This window comes from Peromyscus californicus, unplaced genomic scaffold (assembly GCF_007827085.1).
Source record: "Peromyscus californicus insignis strain IS unplaced genomic scaffold, ASM782708v3 Scaffold_10__1_contigs__length_136768540, whole genome shotgun sequence".
NCBI lineage: Eukaryota > Metazoa > Chordata > Mammalia > Rodentia > Cricetidae > Peromyscus > Peromyscus californicus.
In genome coordinates, this window is record NW_026294391.1 from 93,798,270 (window position 1) to 93,817,238 (window position 18,969).

The 18,969-nt window shown below is 41.3% G+C and overlaps 1 protein-coding gene across 3 annotated transcripts in view; it reads right to left on the minus strand.

The window, feature by feature from the left end:
- Trpc5 (transient receptor potential cation channel subfamily C member 5) overlaps window positions 1-18,969 on the minus strand; it is a 257,436-nt gene that overhangs the window by 20,838 nt on the left and 217,629 nt on the right. For all 3 annotated transcript variants that reach the window (XM_052737595.1, XM_052737613.1, XM_052737604.1), the window contains exon 7: window positions 15,093-15,288. In XM_052737595.1, coding sequence (XP_052593555.1) covers window positions 15,093-15,288 — 196 coding nt within the window. The remainder of the gene's footprint in view (window positions 1-15,092; window positions 15,289-18,969) is intronic.

Consider the following 18,969-nt stretch of genomic DNA (forward strand, 5'->3'; position numbering starts at 1 on the left):
CATGCCCCCTCCTCTCTGCCTTACTCTCTCAACATCACCTCTAAATTTGGAACATTTTGAAAAATCAGCCACACAACCACAAACTTTTTAGGATGTTTGTACTACCATCATGTGGACCCCATGATACTTAACTTTAATAGTGTATTCTAATCCATGTGTGTGCCCTGCTTTCTCTTTGAGATCATGATCTCCTGCAGAGCAGACCAGCATTTCTATTTGCTTTAGCTCCTTTTGCTATGTGCATCCACCATACTCTGACTATAGAACACACCGTCTGAGGTTGCTGACTCACTCAGAGTATAAGCTCATGGAGCTTGGTGGAATGAACATATCCGTTCAATTTCACATTTCTCAGTAAATGCAAGCTCAAAGTTAATTTTCTTACAATCAAAACTATGGGGCCAATTTCTTTACAAGTTCTCGACAGTCTTAAGCACTTCCTCAGATCTCTTGCTAGCAGCCATCTTGCTTAGCAAATTGGAAAAATTTCTAACATAATACAGAGGGAGAAAACCAGCACAAACCTAGGGAGAGCAGAACTAATAATAACCCTTAAAGAGAAAGGCTGTCCCCAGGAATCTTTGGCCCTAGAGACAACTCATCAGAGGGATATTTTGGCATGCTTTGCACTAATTATCAATTGCTTCCTTCATTTGAACATAGGACAAGCTCTGTTTCCCCTTGATGGAAAAAGCAACAAAAATCACTGTGACACACACATCCTAAACAGAAGTGAGAATATTCATTTTCTCTGCTTTCTCAAGGGATGTCATTCTTACTTGGGATGCCTTTTTCTCCTGGTAGAATTGGGGGTTTGTGTCTTAAGTATTGCTGTTCATCAGAATCATGTGGGGCAACTGTTAAAAATGCAAATTGGTAGAACTTAGCAAAAGTTATTTATACATTGCATCATATAGGGTAAAAATGCAATTTAAAAGGTATTTTAAAGATATTGTAATTTTAAATCTCTCCCCCTCTCTATACCTCCTCAGTTCCTTTCTTTTTTTCTGAGATGGAGTCTCCATAACCTAGGCTGGCCTGGAACATAATATGTAGCCCAGGCTGACTTCAAATTTACAGAAATCTTTCTGTCTTAAGTCTTTCAAGTGGTGAGATTACTAGCATGGTGGCCCATGCTGGATTTCCATTTTTGTTTTAATTCATTAAAAGATACTATAATCTTCAAAAATATGGTGTTCAGTATCTTTTAAGCCCAGACTCCCTCCCTTAACTTATCACATGTGTGTAGTAGTCTAGGAAGGGCTTGATTTCTTGTTCCTCAACACTAAGCCAGCCTGTCCTGTCTGGGTTTCTAGGCGGTTAGAATGAACTGTTCATTGTGAAGCCTGCTGGGAATAGTTTGAATGGTTTATTGACCTCAGATGAAGTGCCCATACCCAGCTGCAAAGGTTCAGGGGCAGAAAGCTTTCCAGCTCTCCACTTACTGGTCACTCATTGCCCACAACATCCTTTGCAGTCTAGTACTGATGCACTGTGATAGCCTAGTTTATCCTTTCAAACTACAGGAGTGGTTGTAGCAATGGGTCTAATGGTCTAATAAGTGGCCACTGTGTCTGTGCCTAGACCCCATGAAACTACTGGTGAGCATGTTCCCCAGCTGTCGCCACTAGGTTGTTTTGAGAAAGACTGTCTTGATACATAACTCAGGATGATCTTGAACTCACCTTCCACCCCATTTCACCTCCCTAGTGCTGGGGTTACAGTCATGTGCCATCATGCCCAGAAAGGAGATTTTTAAAAACTAATTGATTCTTTGACAAATTCACTTGTGTGTGTGTGTGTGTGTGTGTGTGTGTGTGTGTGTGTGTGTGTGTATGTGTGTGTGTAATATGTTCTGGTCACAATCATCCCTCCACCCCGTCTTGTTCTTCTCTCACCTCCCACCAAGTTCCCATCCCACTTTCATATCTTTTGTCTTGGTTTTGATTTTTCTTTTGCTTTGCGAGCAAATGGATTTAACTAGAGCTACTTATGTGTGAATGGGCGTGAAGTTATCTAATGGAGCATGGCTAACTCGCCAATGGCCACATCACCAAAGACAACGACTTCTGCTTCATTGGCCCTCATGTGCAATTGTGTGAAGAAGGAAGGAATGAACAAATTTGCCACATGAGCTCAGGCATGTCTCAACATTTACAAGAAGCTTGTTTATCTGAAAGATGAAGATAACATTGCCAAAGACATATGCAAGTGTGTAAGACGAATTGCTAAACGGTCTTATTAGTAAAAAACCTAGAGCCAGATATGGGTGTTAAAACTGAGAGATCAGGGAAGCAGAAAGAAGCCAGCCAAGTTCTTACCACTAGCAAATCCTCAGCCAAAGAGAGACCTACTTCCTGTATACCCACACCTATATGCCTTTCTGTCCTTGCCCTCTTACTTCCTCTCTCTGCTCAGCTATATCACCTCCTGTCTGTCTGAATAGACCTCCAGACCTCCATGGTTAGTGCTGGGATTAAGGGCCTGTGCCACTACCACACCTGGCTCTGTTCCCATTGTGGTCTTGAACTCACAGAGATCTGGATGGATCTCTGCCTCCCGAGTGATAGGATTAAAGGCATATGCTACCATTGCCTGACTTCTATGTTTAATATAGTGGCTGGTTTTTCCTCTGATCTTCAGATAAGCTTTATTGGGGTGCACAAAGAAAATATCACCACACAAGGGTGCTTCACAAAGTGTGCATCATTGTATTAAGTATATATGATTTGTGTATTATTGATGCCAGGGATTAAAAACAGGGATTGTATTAATTATTATCATGAAATCTAAAATTGAGGCAGATTTTTTTCTAGTTAGATAATTCCCCTACCATTGCCATAGGAATTCACTGATCTCCAAGCATGAAACACTTGTAAGGCATATAAATCCACTTACCTATTTTTTAAACAGGGTTGAAAAATTATAAATCAGAGATTGCTCAAAGCATTTTTATATCAATTCAAGAAATGTATTTACTTAGGACCTATTACATGTCCTATTTTTCCTAGGCAGCAGTGGAATATGAAGAAAACATAAACCACAACCTCTAGTCATGGAGCTTTCTTTGGTCTACAAAGGTTGAAAAGACATGTATTTTGAAATCAGCCATGTAGTTGGAAAACTGGCTACTTAGTTTTTGTATATTTCACAAGCTAAGAATATTTGTCTTACATTTTTTTTTTTTCGAGACAGGGATTTTCTGTGTAGTTTTGGTGGCTGTCCTGGATCTTGCTCTGTAGACCAGGCTGGCTTCGAGCTCACAGAGATCCTCTTGGCTCTGCCTCATGAGTGCTGGGATTAAAGGTGTGTGCCACCACTGCCCAGCTGTCTTACATTTTTAATGTAATCAAAAATCAAAAGAATAATGATTTGCCACTGGAGATTTACAGAAATTTCCATGTCCATAAATAAAAATCTACTGACACACAGTCATCCCATTACTTTATGTATTGCCTTTGGCTGCTTTTTGTTATAACAGAAGAACTGAGTAGCTGAGACAGAACTTATGGTCCAGAAAGCTTAAAATATTTACTCACTGGCCCTTTACAGGAACGTTCACTGCAATGGTTAACATTGTCTATTTGATAGGACATAAAGTTATCGATGATACAAGCCTCTGGGTTTGTCTGTAAAAGAATATCTTAGATTAGGTTAATTAAGATGAGAAGACCCAGTTTAATATGGGAAGCACCACTCCTTGGGCTGGGGTCCTAGACTAAATAAAAGGCAAAAGTGAGCTGAGTACCAGCATTCATTGTTCTCTGCTTAGTGACTACAGGTACAGTGTGACTAGCTACCTTAAGTCCCTGTCTCCATGATGGATCCCAAATAAATACTTCCTTAAGTTACTTTTATCAGGTGTGGTAGTTTGAAAGAAAATGGCCCCCAAATGGAGTGGCGCTATTAGGAGATGTGGCCTTATTGAAGTAGGTATGGCATTGTTGGAAGAAGTGTGTCACTGTGGGGGTGGGTTTTGAGGTCTCCTTTGTTCAAGCTTCATTCAGTGTGACACTTAGTCTACTTCTTGTTGCCTGCAAGATGTAGGACTCTCAGCTACTTCTCTAGCACCATGTCTGCCTGCACACTGCCATGCTCTGCCATGATGATAATGGACTGACCCTCTGAACTGTAAGTCAACCCCAATAAAATGTTTTTCTTTATAAGAGTTGCCAGGGTCACAATATCTCTTCACAACAATAGAAACCAGGTATTTTGTCAAAAAATATGGCAAGTAATTAATACAGTCACTAACCCCTGTCAAGAGGATAATGAGTTTTGATTAGCTTTGTCCAAAATGTTCCATGCTTCAAAATATTCTGCTTCTCTATGCACTAAAGTCATTCATTTAGTCATGTTTCAAATACATTTAAATTCTGTTAAGTTTATTTTTATGTGTATTTGAGTGTTTTGCCTGCCATGTGTGTCTGTACACCATGTGAATGCCTGGTGCCTGTGGAGCCCAGACAAGGAGGTCAGATCCCCTGAGACTGGAGTTACAAAAGGTTGTGAGCTGCCATGTGGGTGCTGGGAATTGAACCCAGATCCTCTGGAAGAGCAGTCAGTGTTCTTAACTGCTAAGCCATCTTTCCAGTGCTCAAACACATTTAAAAATGAGAGCCTACAATATTCTAGAACATGTGTTCTGTTTAGAATGGAGACTCTCCACCTTAAAATATCTCTGAAACAATTAGTTTGCCTGTATGAAATGTATGAAAGAGGTATTATGAGCAAAACCCCATTGCATTATCTTCTAGAAGATTCACCAGGCCATCCTCTTTAGATTCAGGCCATGGACACTGGATGTAGTTAGTTGAGAGTGTTTTAAACCCATTCATTCAAATCTTCTTTAATAACTGTTGATTCCTTAATGAATGAAGAAACCTACAACGCTTTCTTTTCTTCCGTTCTTCGAGATTTCTGATGTGCTACAATTATGAGGAGAGACTTTGAGATAACTATGTTTCTCATCGAGTCTTTTTTTCCTAGGGAAATGTGGGAAGGAGAGCAAAAGACAATAGAACTTTGTGATGAAAACAAAGGTATAAAGGGAGAGAGAAGGCTGGGAATGTAGGGGAGAGGGAGACAGGGAGAGAGAGAGACAGAGACAGAGACAGAGACAGAGAGAGGTGTTAGTTTAGTATTCTTTTCTTATTTTGCCCTGATATTTTTCCTAGTTGCTCTTTAAAAGAGCAGATTTATCTTGTGCTATGCTCAGTTCATGTCCCTGGGAGGCCTGCTCTTTTCTTGGAGGAAACAGCGGGTGGAGTGGATCTGGGGGAGAGAGGAGATGAGGGGAGAGACTGAGAAGAGAGGAGGGAGGGGAAGCTGTAGTCGGGATGTATTGTATGAGAGAAGAAGAAATAAAAACAATAAAAAAGTCCAGCAGATTTACCATAACAACTGAGGCAATATAAATCTGTTATATCTTAAGTAAAAGGCAAACAACATCCCTGATGCTCCTCTGGATATTTTGGCTTCTGTGTTGTCAACACCCCCTGCCCGTTTTACTGCCTATGTTGAGGAAGGCTATGTCACTGGCCTCTGGTGACCACAGGAAGAGAAAGACTCTTTTTTTCTGCTTTTTTTTTTTTTCACAATGAGGTTTCTCTATATAGCTTTGACTGTCCTGGAACTCACTCTGTAGACCAGGCTGGCCTTGAACTCACAGAGATCCACCTGCCTCTGCCTCCCAAGTGCTGGGATTAAAGGCATACACCACCACTGCCTGGGCCTGAGAAAGGTTTTCTTAACGTTAACTCAGAACTCACATTTAATGCTTTCTAAATCTGTTTTAAAGAGTGTCTATCCACGGAGGTCAGAAGAGGGCATCATATTCTCTGGAGCTGGAGTCACAGGCCAAAGCAGCAAGACTCCTAGAACTGCTGAACCATGTCTCCAACACCACATTGGCTGTTTAAATCCCAAACAGAAGCTGGATTTGTGACCGCATACCTGTAACCTGAGCACATGGCGGCATACATAGGCAGAGAAGATGAAATGTTCAAGGCCTGTCTGTAGGAGCAACACAGTGAATTCCTGTCTCAGAAATCGAAACAAAAAGCGAGTGGACAAAACAACAACAACAACAACCCCAAAAAACTCAGACCAATCAGAAATAAAAGAATATTTGTATCATTTGTTGTTCTAGTCAAAAGATTTGTGGCATCCAAAACAAGGACTGTGGGAATAGGGGAGAATCTACGAAGAGTTGCACTCCGTGGCAATGGCACTCAGTTTATAACTTATGAAGGGAACATCCTGAGACCAATCTTCAGGGAGGTCTGCTTTTCAACAAGGACCACTTCTTTTAGCCCGGAACTCGTTTGAAATGCCTACTAGTACTTGTTAATTTACATGGAGGCTGCTGGCATCTTTGGCTTGGGAACTGGTGATATTTCCTGCGTCTCCAATCATTTTTTCTTGCTGGTGTCCCTCCCTGTGCTTCCTCCGGCACTCAGGGAGAGGCACTGGGGCTAACTGGTGACTGGCATAGTCAGTCCTCTTTCTGTTAGTTGGACCCAAGATGGAATCTTTCTGAGAACTATTTATGCTTCTGATGAACCGCCCCCGGGACAGGCAACCTATGGGATAATGGAGAAGCAGCTCTGGTATCTACCCTGTTAGGTTGGTTGCCTTTTAACAGCAGGAAAGAAAATGACCTCTGTTGGTGTGTATTCTTCCCATTCCTCCTTGTCCCTCCGTCAGTCACTAAAACCCTTAGCACGCAGCAGCAAGCATCACAGCTTACAACTACAGTTGGAAATGGAGTTTGGAGCTCAACAGAGTCCTGCTACTATGCACTGCGTGAATTTCAAGGTGAATTGCTCTGGTCCCCATGAGATACTCACCCTCCAACTGTTAGCAGACAAAACCTGAAGCCAGGGAGCAGTCAGGGCAAAGAAAATGTTGTTCCTAAGTTCGACCACCAGGGGGAGAGCCAAACCAGGCCCAGGCAGAGAGTGGCAATCGGAGCAGTGAGCCGCTGCTAACTGTACAAACTTTGCGGCAGCAGGTTGGACAGTTCATTGACTAGTGTGGGTATAATTTAAGAGAGACTTTAGGCATGCATGATCTGTTTGGGAAAGAAACAGGCAGAGGGCTGAGGTGTTCCAAGGTAAGATGTGTGAGATAATGAGTCCTTGTCATGAGTTGGTGGTCTGTTTATTTTCTGTGGCTGTAGGCTGTTTTTCTGACAGAATATTTTTTTGAGACAAGGTCTCACTATGCAGCCTTGGTTGGCCAGGAAATTGCTGTGTTGACCAAGTTGGCCTTGAACTCACCAAGATCTGACTGTCTCTGCCACCCGAGGGCTGGGATTAATGGTTTGAGCCACAGACTGGAGAGGCTCAGTCACTACACTAGCAGCAGCACTTCTTGTTTTTTCAGAGGACCCAGGTTCTATTCCTGGCAGTTAACAACTGTCTGTAACTCCACTAACTCCTTTTCCAACCTCTGAGGGCACCAGACATGCATATACTGCACATACATGCATACAGGCAAAACCCATACCCACAAAACCAAAAGAATGTTTCTAAAAAAATAAAGATGCGAGCCATCATAGCTGGCCAGTTGTCTGACAGAAATAAGGACAGAGTGGAAGGGGAAAGTATTTGTTTGACATCTTGCAGATACCTTAAAGGAGAAAAAGAAAGCCAGGGGTGTAGGTGTGGTGCTGAGTATATAGGGGTAGCAAAGATGGCACAGTTTGCAGAAACAAGGCAAGTCTCCCTACAGGATCCCTTTGGTTAGAAGCCTGTAAACAGCGAGTCAGTCAGCCAAGGGGAAAGTGGGGTGAGGTTACATAGAAGCTGAGTGTCCTGTGAGCTCCAGGGTCTTTGAATTAGGATGCAGGCCAAAAGGTGGAGGTATGATATTGTTGTTACTTTGGATCAAGAGACCTTACTGAGAATTTGTCCTTGGCTATTATCAAAATGGAAACTAAAGACAAGAAATAACAAATGCTGGTGTGAAAAAAAGAATTCCCATGCACTGTTGATAGGAATGAAAATTAGCATAGCCATTATGGAGAACAATATGGAGGCTCTTCAACAAAAGAAAAATAGAATTTGTAATATCCAGCTGTCTCACTTCTGGACATACACAAAAAAGAAATGAAATCAGCATACCAAAGGGATATGTGCATCCAGATGTTCATTGTGGCATTATCACAATAGCTGAAATACAGAATCAGCCTAGGTGCCTATCAGCACATGAATGGGTAAGGAAAATGTGGTGAATATGTACAATGGAGTATTATTCTGCCATCAAGAAAATGGAAACCTTTTCTTTCGCAACAAAATGGATGGAAATGTGGAACATTATGTTAGGTGAAATACGGCAGATTCAGAAATACAAGTAGAACATATTCTCTTTCACAAGTGCATGCTTTTAAAGAAAGGTTGACCTAAATGCAGACTAGGGATTGCTAGAGTTGGAGGAAGGGCAGGTTAGATAGAGAGAGGCTGGATTTGTATAGTACATGCTATCTGCATGTAATGAAATATCACCTGAAACTCACTCATGTGTATAACTTAAGCATGTTAATCAGAAATGAAACAGAGTGTGCCTCCTTAGACAAGTTACCTTAGTCTCTTTGCCTCAGTTTCATTTACAAAATGAAATTAATAATAACACCTCATAAAGTGAATGTGATGGTTTAATGAGATAGTGTGCACTGAATGTATTTATATAATGTGTGGTTCATAGGTGAATGGTGGTCATTAGTAATAGTTGTAGTGATAACAGAAAATAATTGGTTCAATGCCTGACAATTGATAAAGGCATGTCCATATGCCAGTTATTCTTATTTATTATATGGTAACTACTGAGTTTTGACATCTTAGAAAAACTCCAACCTCTTAGCTTTGGCTAAAGATGGAAAAATGGGACTAGTTCAGGTCAGGCAGTTAGCTCAGTGTTCTGGGCAGAGTCCCCATAGATGGTAGTAATAGGGCCCAGAAGGAGGGTGTAAAGAGCCAGACAAAGCAAGCTCATCTCCCTTTATTATTGTTGTACAAACAGGACCAAGAGCTTTGATGTAGCCCCTAGGTACATCGCTCCGTGTTTCTCTGCAGTGTGCCAGGATATTCCCTAATGGGGAGAAGAGGACTTCATTCGTGTTTGAAAGATTTCACAGGGAATCAAAGCATGAAGGGCAGAAAGGAGTAAATAAACATCGTGCCACTTTCTGCTGGTATACAAGCTATTTCCTTGCCAGAGAGGAGAGCTCAACCCTGCAGTCACTTTTCTGTCTTTGCAAATTTGAGCCATACTTCAAAGTCAGATTGACATATGCCTTCTGAATATACCTTGTAACAGTGCAGTCACATAGTACTGGCTGGACTACAACGGAACGAATGGCTACCACTCTAAAGTCTTTCAAACCCTGAAGACATATTACAAGTACTGGTTATGCAGCAGATGGAAGAGGTGAGAAGCCAGCTGAACGTGGGACACTGAGGCAAGTCAGTGTTGAGCAACTTCTGCCTCTTGTTCTAGAGTTTGAAGGGCATTCTGAAGAGGTAATGTTAGCAGAGTCTGGGGACTGGGGCTCCTTGACAAGACCTAGATGAAAATGAGGCCAAGGAGAGTGGTGATGCCCTGGAAATCTCTGGGTGTGAGTCCCACAGAAGACACAGCAGTTTCTAGAAGCACCACTGAAAGCGCCACCACCTACTTTTTCATTTGTCAAATCTATCTAAAAGACAAATGGAAAGACATTGTATTTCCTTGATATTTCTCTTGGTGCAGGAAATGGATCAGAATAAGAAGAAAATGAAAAGATGTGTGTGTATATGCATGTGCATATGTGTGTGTGTGTGCGTGTTTCAAGTATTAGAGATTGCCCAAAGCCTCAACTATGCTAGCCAAATGCTCTACTATGACACTATATCCCATGTGAAAAGCCTATATTTTATAAAAGCCAAATGAGGAAGAAAGAGGTCAAATCGGCCTAAGCCACAATACATGGCTGTTCATGTTTCAAACCCAGGTAGTCTGACTATTGTTGGGCCCATGCTTTGGGTACTAACTAATGATATACTCATGATGATAGTTCCATTGTTCTTTTACTTATGTCAGATTTTCCATTCTGAACTCTAGTTCAAGCTCTCCGATGGCATGGACTGTATTTTATGTACCATCTCCAGAACCAACCAGAAAAAATAAATTTCTAATGGAAATGGATTACTAACAGGTATTTACACATTCCACATTACCCAAGGGAGAGAACATTTCCTATGTATTTGATAGATGGGCATATTTGTTTTCTCCTTCACGAAATGTGGCAGTCTCTGATCAGGTCCCTCAGGGTGGTTTGGCGTCATAGGAAAGCAGAAACCAAGGTGAGAAAAAGTCAGTCTTTAGACTGCTTGAGGGCCTCCCAAAGGGAAGAGCCAGCTAGTGCTATCTGAAGTGGCTCTGCCACAACCTCATGCACTTCCTAATGCATTTTGAAATGAACAAGTCCTTCACCTGGAGAAGGGCTACACCGTAGCTGCTTAGATTCAGTCCAGCTCTCAGAGTTGGGACTGTTGGTGGGACTGAAGGCTGGTGGGGAGTATAGTGTCTTCTGCTTTCTTAAGAAACAACTCTTTGGAAGCTGAGCCAGATACAGGATTTTTATCCTGGAAGAAGTCAGGCCAAATAGTAGGTCTTCCATCCCCTGAAGATGACAACAAAAGCTTTTCACTACTGTAACTGGTTAGGCTGAGGAGATTGGATAGTTTGGAGCTGTGATACAATTAGGTAAAAAATGATATTGTGCTATAGTTCTATTTTTTTACATTTCGGATTTATTTATGTGTATGAATGCTTTGCCTACATATATGTATGTGCACCACATGTGTGCCTGGTGCTTATAGTAGTCAGGAGAGGGCATTGGATCTTCTGAAACTGGAATTACAGGCAGATGTCAGTCACTCTGTAGGTGCTGGGAACTCAACTGGACTCCTCTGCGAGAGCAGCCAGTGCTCTTCACCACTCAGCCATTTCTTCAGCCCCAACATGATGCTTCTTGTAGAGCACATGCATCTCAAGGAAGGGACAAGGTGACAGTGTGGTGGATCTAGGTGTGGATTTTAGCGTTTACACTGTCCTAATTAAATTCCAGACTGGCCCAATGACTAGACTACTGTGAACAATGACTGAAAGAATAAGGCAGAAACCAAAATAATCACATTTCTTTATATGACTTCTGGGCCATGGGCACTTGAATTATCCAGAAATACAGTTTCTATCTATAAAGAGAACATCCTGAGACCAATCTTCAGCAAGGCCTAGTTTTCAACAAGGGGCAATTCTTTCTGAATCTCAGCCCAGAAACCTTTAAAAACACAAATATAGCCATTTTAAAAAAAACCTCTAGAATGTCCACTGGTAGTTGTTATTTTATATGGAGGCTGCTGGTATCTTTGACTTGGGAACTGTTGCCCAGATCTGAGCCTTTGCAAAACCATAATGATGGCGACATTTTCTGTGCCTTTAATCTCTTTTTCTTGTTGGTGTTCCTTCTGACTCTTCCTCAGACACACACATTGCTCTCATGGAACCTCTCATTGTTTACTTGGTCTCAGGAAGAGACAGGACCTATACATTTAAACTGTCATAGGTTGCTAACAGCTCAAATCACATTTCTTTTAGAACTGGGAACACAATATTAAGGGAAGAAATGCATGGACCTCATGGCAAAAACTGACCCTGAACGCTGGCATTTTATGATAACTTTATGTATGTTTTCTCATTTGTGCATTTCTTTCTTGTTGAGATTCAACTGTCTATGAAAGCAGACCATCTTGTCAGCATCGCTTAATCCTTCTTGAAGCACTGATAAAGAGCTCAACTTTTCCTGGGATAGCTCTTGGTGCTGCTCTTAACCTTTGAACTAGAATAAACATTGAATAATTTCCCACTGATATTTGCTGACAACCAAATTCCTACCAAGGCTGAGGCATCCTGTGACACCTTTTGAAGGAGAAATGTGTCTCCAGTGATTCCTCTTTCTGAAGCCTTTCCCTGTCTAGCAGAGGCCTTCTAAAGGGACACTTCTGAAGTAGAGATTTTTCTTTTTGTCAGACATGGTTTCTATGTATCCCTGACTGTCCTGGAACAGTCGCTCTAAACCAGGCTGGCCTCGGACTTAGAGTTCCTCTTGCCTCTGCTTCCTGAATGCTGAGGTGAAATATGCGTGCCACCATCACCTGGTTGAAGTAGAAATATTACAAATGGAATGAAATCTACTTTCTATTCTTTATCACTTACAAAAACTCAGGTATTTGTACAATCAGTTTGCCCATTAATAACATCCAACTGGATCCATTTCCAAAGGGTGTAGATATATAACCAGGAAATTCCAGAACAGCAGGAGAATTCAGACTGGTTTGCTCTGACTCCAGACATGTGAGATGGTGTAGGCCCCATTCAGGCCATCTACTCAGACCCTTAGTGACAGGAATCAAGGTATTTTCTTCAGGTGCAGAAGTAGGTAGTATTAAAACTAAACCTGCTACCAGCAGGTGGTGTCAAAAAGAGCTAATGATTCTCCTTCTTGCTAGAAAATGTCGCCCAGCTCAGTGGGGCACACTGAAACCCTATATTAGATGACAAGAAAATTTTACCTTTTTTTTCTGTTGCTAGGAATAGTCAACTGCTAGATACTTAGTGAAAAAACTACAACTGCCTTAGCAGGCAGAAAAAGAAACCTTTTAGATTCCATGTGTGTTTTACCCCTTGTAGAGAACAGACTAGGTGTGAGCATAAATCATCTCAAAGTTCTTTGTCTAGTTGGGTTTGAATGAAGGTGGGGTTGGAGGAGAGAAAGGGAAGAAGGGAGAAGAGGAGAGAGAGAGAGAGAGAGAGAGAGAGAGAGAGAGAGAGAGAGAGAGAGAGAGAGAGAGAGAATGAGAGGCAAGAAATGAAGCTGAACTATATTGTATTATTGTATTTCAACACAACAATGGAATAGAATTTCAGAGCTAGGAAGGACCTTGCTGTGCTATCCTGATCTGTAGGCACGCGATCTATATTAGTCACCACATCACTTTTGGGATGAAGAAACAGAGGCCCAAGAAGGGGAAATAAGTTACCCAAGCTGACTCCATGATAAAAGCCAGTCCCGGGATTAGAGTCCTTGGTTTTTAAATTTTTCTACTATACTTCCATTCCCTTTATAGTCAGTCTCTTAAGCATCTATGACCTAAAGCACTCTAGCAGACAATTTTACATCTTAACAAAATCCCTAATGACAGAAATTCTACAAATTCACCTTTGTGTCACTGTGAGAAAGTACAGGAGGAAAATCAAATTATGAGGAGAAAGATTCATTTTGGTTCATGGCTTCAGTCAATGGTCGCTTGAGTGTTGCTCTCAGCCTGTGGAAGGCCAGCACAGCATGGCAGGCAAGCACGGGAGTGAAGGAGCAAAGAGGAAGAGAAAGGGGGATAGGATCCTATAATCTTTTTCAAGCGTATACTCGCCATGACCTAACTTCCCATTAGGCCCCACCTACTAAAGGTTTCATTACTTCCCAGTAGCACCATGGGCTGGAGACGAAACTTCTAACACATGGGCCTTGGTGGGTACATTTTAGATCTAAGCTATAGCACCCCTTGTGCAAATATGTTCCATTTATGGTTAGAAAGTACTATAGAATAAATAATTCAAAGATCTCTTCCTAGAACATATACTCATTACTGTTTGGTTCTCTCCCTAGTGGAAATGAATATGTTCATTATTACCTACAATATTTGAGAAATGTGGACAGTCTGTGTGTGAGCACATATATCACATATATATGCATATGTAGCCAATAATTTAAGCTCAGATAGGCTAAATGACTCCTCATGACAAACCATACCAGAGAAATAGCATATAGGAGACAGAAAAGACTTAGGTTTTATCTTTGTTTGCCTTGTGCGTGATAGCAACAGACTGGTTCATACATAGAGGCAATCTAGCAACTAAATGTCCAAATCCAGAGATACTCAACTTACGTAGTTCTCAGTTAGCCAGACTCTGTTGCTAATACTCTTCCTAGAAGTGATAATCAGGATATGAGAATATAAGTCAAAACTGGATATTTACTTTGGCAGAGAGAGAGAGATTGAGATAGAGAGATAGAGTGACAGAGAGATAGGAGAGAGGAAGATAAAGGAGAGAGAGAGAGAGAGAGAGAGAGAGAGAGGCAGGCCACAACTAATCCTGTATTCTCTACCTTCATCATTTCTAGTCTAGTGTAACAAGCACTGATGATTGAAATGGTAATATGATGGACAAAAAAAATCAGCAATGCAAGGTTCAAGGTGTCATGGTGTATGCCTACAACTCCAGTACTCTGGAGGCTGAGACAAGAGGATTAAGAATTTGAGGCCAGCCTGGTCTATACAATGAGACTTGTCTTAAAAACAATGAGCTAAAAACAAAACAAAATAATAATGAGCTCAGTCTAAGAAGATCTGGTGGTAGAGTACAGTTACTCATCTCTACTTTAGCAAAAAAATAGCTTCTCATATAAACTGAGCATTATAGTGCACTTCTGTAATTCCAGGACCTGAGATATGAAGACAAGAAGATCAGAAGTTCAGGGTCATTTCTCAGCTACACAGTGAATTTAAGGCCAACTTTGGATACTATGAGACATTGTACAAAAAAACAAAAGAGCCCCTCTCCTTCTCAAAAGCTCATTTTTTCAATGGAATTTCAAATTTAGGGTGGAAGATGTTTGCAGTGTTATCCCTAGAGAAACAGATCGACTGGATTTATCCAGAATGTAAGTGAGGTGCCAAATTGAGTAGACAACTGTGCATATATCCCCTGAGGTTTCCATACCGAGGCAAAAATATTGGCTCAAATATTTTAAAACATTTTCAACAGATAGCAAGAAAGTTATGAAATCCAGTAACCAAATCTAGATTACCGGCTTTCTGTAGACTAAGACTGCAATCAGAATTGTTCTGGAAATAAGTCAGTTGAATAACTGACTAATGTATATTCATTGAGGCAATCAGACTGTTTCGTTGAACTTGCAATGGGCTGCACATCACCGTGACTTCTCCAGAAACCCAGGGAAGCCCCATGGTAAAGCAGTTACTCACGGCAATAAGCTGGTAGGAGTTGTTCATCATGGCAATGAGCATGTTCAGCAGCACTACCAGGGAGATCACGTTGTATGTCCCAAACATAGTAGCTCCCACAAACTCGGTGAACTCGTGTCTGGCCTTCACATTAGTGACGTAGAGATTTAAAAGGCCAAATACAGACCAGAAGAGTGACTGAAGGGTTTCAAAGAGCCTAAAAGAGACGCAGGAGCACGTTAGTTCTCTGAATAGGAGTGTAAGAGAGCAAACAGGAGGTAGTCGATAAGAGGGCAGTCAGGTTTGGGACAGGTAGACTGGCATGCTTGTGCATTTTAGTCTCTTAACACAACAGCATAGCCAGGACATTTCATTTGGACACGTTGCTTCTTCTTCCTTGGATATTATCTCTCCCCTCTCAGTGTGCTGGTAACCTAAAAATGCTCAGAGCCTATTTCATAGGCCACTTCCTCTATTAAACCATCTTCCCCACCTTCAGACCATGTTATCTACTACTTTCCTAATTATTTGGGGTCAGCAAATTCAGAGCTTAAGAATATGGAGCTTTGCAAGTTGGAGGGAGGAGGGCTGGAGAGATAGTTCAGTGGTTAAGAGCACTTGCTGCTTTTCCAGAGGACCCAAATCAGTTCCTAGGACCACACCACAATTGTCTGTAACTCCAACTCCAGGGAATCTGTCTCCTCTGGCCTCCTTAGGCACTTGCACTCATATGCCCACACCGCCATAAAGACACACACACTCTTACATGTAATTAACACGATAAAAAATCTTTTTAAAAAGTAATATAGACCTTGGGCTATACTGCACTATGTTGAAATCTCAACTGACACTTGCTTTCTTTCTTTTTTTTTTTTTTTTGCAAGTTGTCTTCCTTCTCTACCTTTCTTTTGATCCTGGGCATGGAATTTAGGGCCCCATATATGCTAAATATGATCTCTACCACTGAGTTGTAGTCCAGACCAAAATTGCTACTTTGTGATTCTCACAGGGCTCAGATGGTACTAAGCTCAGTGGAAGAGATTGAAGAATCTCAAAATAAGTTATAATTTTTAATGATATATACATTAAGTATTAATAAGAACTCTCTCTATAAGCATATTTTACACGTTCTTTTTAAAAATCTTGACAACACCTCCTGGCTCACCTGGAACTTACTGTACAGACTGGCCTCAAACTCAGAGTTTTGCCTGCCTCTGCCTCCTCATTGCTGGGATCAAAAGTGTGCGCCACCACACCCTGGCATGTTTTCCATTTTTGTGAATAATTGTTCTCACGACTCATAAAACTTTACTGTAAAAAGCAGTGGCTTTCATGTTAGAATATGAGTTACTAATGTATAAAGTGATGTGGCACTGCAAATAAATGGGAAAAACAGGTGATGGGGACCTTGGGGACAAATTCAAGAGAAGATTTTTATATGATAACTAGAGGATTCAAAATCTGTGGAGGAAATATTGACTTTTTAATGAATAAGAAACCAATAAATTAAAGAAAAAGTTTATTATTATTGATGATGTTGCATTCAGAGATTGATTGGCTCAAGGACACTCAGCTAGTAAGTGCTGAGCCAGAATTCAAGGGCAGGTCTTTGTGACCTCGCCAAGCCATTACATCAGTCTCTATTAGATGGCTTTGCAAATTATTGCTTCCTGTTTTAGTTTCCATATCCAAACATGGAACTTCGTAATGATATACTTTTGGCACCTGGGGTTTCATCTATCTTGCATTCAGAAATCTGCCTACAGCAATATGGTGCAGTTAGCTCATGGGTGGCACATAAGTCATTTCCCAAGCACAAAGAATTGTAGATCATAAGAAACACTACTCTAAGAATGAACATAATTTTTCAGTTTGCTCAAAATGTATTGTTCTTCATTTGCAAGGTGGAATCAGGAGTATCAGGAGTTCAATGTTATCCTTGACTACATAGATATTTGGAGGCCAGCCTGGTCTACATGAGATTGTCTCAAATTGGAAAAAGAGAAGTTAGCCCCACACATCTTTTTTGCAGTGCTGAAGATGGAACTTGTACATGTTATGTGAGTGCTTTAACACTGAACTATACCCCTAGCCTAAGAATTTGATTTCTTTGAAAAAAAGGGCTTATCTCTTCGGATTGCTTTAGTTCATTTGTAATATGCATATAATAATTACATAAATTTGTGGGGTAAAGTTTTGGTCCAGGTAGATTCTGTGTGATGACCAAATCAGGTTAATCACCATCTTTACTGCCTCTAGGATCTGCCATTTCTTTGTGGTGAAACATTAAAGTCTGCTCTTCTAGCCAGTTTGGAATATATATTGTCTTTACCTAGAGTCACCCTACTGAGGACAAGAACTCCAGGGCTTTTTGCTCCTATCCTAGTGCAACACTGTTCTCATTGGCCAAGCTTTCCCATGTGTCCCTCCTCCTTTCCTGACCTTTGATAGGTGCCACTCTGTTCTAGTACTAGACTTCTAGAAGCTTACTTTTATCCCCATTTCAAAGCTTACATTTTGTTTGATGCAAGTAAATACTAAAGGATGGGACATTTGAGACTCAACAGTAAGATGGGAGTCTAACGTTCAGGGGCCAGGACATGAGAAGCACAAAGTATGGCAAGCACTGGGATTCCAGGTCTGTGCCACTGTACTGACTTACACAATGCTGGGGAGAGAAGAGAGGGCTTTGTCCTTAGGAGGCACACACTCTACCAACTGAGCCTCATTCTTATCACGTCTTCTGAAATCCCAGGAGACTGGAAGTCAGAGCTAAGCAATACGATGCATCACACAGCCCAGCAGAAGGCTAAATAATAGGGAAGATGGGAGGGGCAGCAATCTAGTTCTGCTAAGAGGGCACAGCTCAAGTGTTTTTTACACATTTGAAGCCAGGACCATCAGGACACCAGTAAGGGAGCAAAAATCTAGCTCAGCAGTTGGATGCTATAAGTTAAGGCAACTAGGGCTCGGAAAAGAAAAGGGAAAGAGCTGTGGTAAATAGAAATGACATCCTGAAGCGCCAAAGCTTATTAGAGACTGAATATACTCAAATACAGAAAACATTGAAGAGCAGATAACAATGCCATGAACAAGGCAAGTATGTTGATAGGGTCTGAGTTATTTGCATCTCCTGCATGGACTATGTTAAATTCCTTCACCCACTTCCATATCTGCAACAAATAAAACATCAGTGGTTAATGTTGATACAGAATTCACTGCCACTTGTTCCATTGGCTCATACAAAGATTCCCTAAAAGTGTACAACTGGGAATTTAAAATCAACCTTATGCATGAAGTTGTACAAGAGGAGGAAAAGGAGGATAGTGAGGAATGTTATTCCTCAATGGTGGAGATCAAGAACTCCCTCAACACGGCACACAAATTGTTTTATTATTCCATAATAAAATCATCCCAGGAATGGGTAAACTCATTAACCAAGTTTTAGAGTTCTAATACCAGTAGGACAGCCTTTCAATTTTAAAGAGATTCTTTTGGAGAGGCCAGTCAGCTCATTTTTATTTAGCAGCAAACAAACGTACAAACAAACGTATGGAAGGAGCTAGCTCAAGAAGGGGCACAGGCTGAGGATACAGAGTCTCTAGGAGACTTGACTGTAGCGTCTACACACCTGATAGTGAAGGAATGGAAGGCAAACCCACACCAGGTGCTTGAGGCAGAAAACTAACATGTGGGGAGCCATCCACAATTAGATCACACAGCTAAGAGGGGCACAGGCAAACAGGGATGGGGGCTGCAGTTCTCTGGACATAGGGAGCAAATCTTAACCTCCTGAGAAGCAAATAATCTTCCAAAGGGAAGGAGTATGGAGAAAATTTACCGGTCTGGACCTAATTCAGACCCGAGAAGAAAAACTAGAAGGTGAACTGGAATAGAA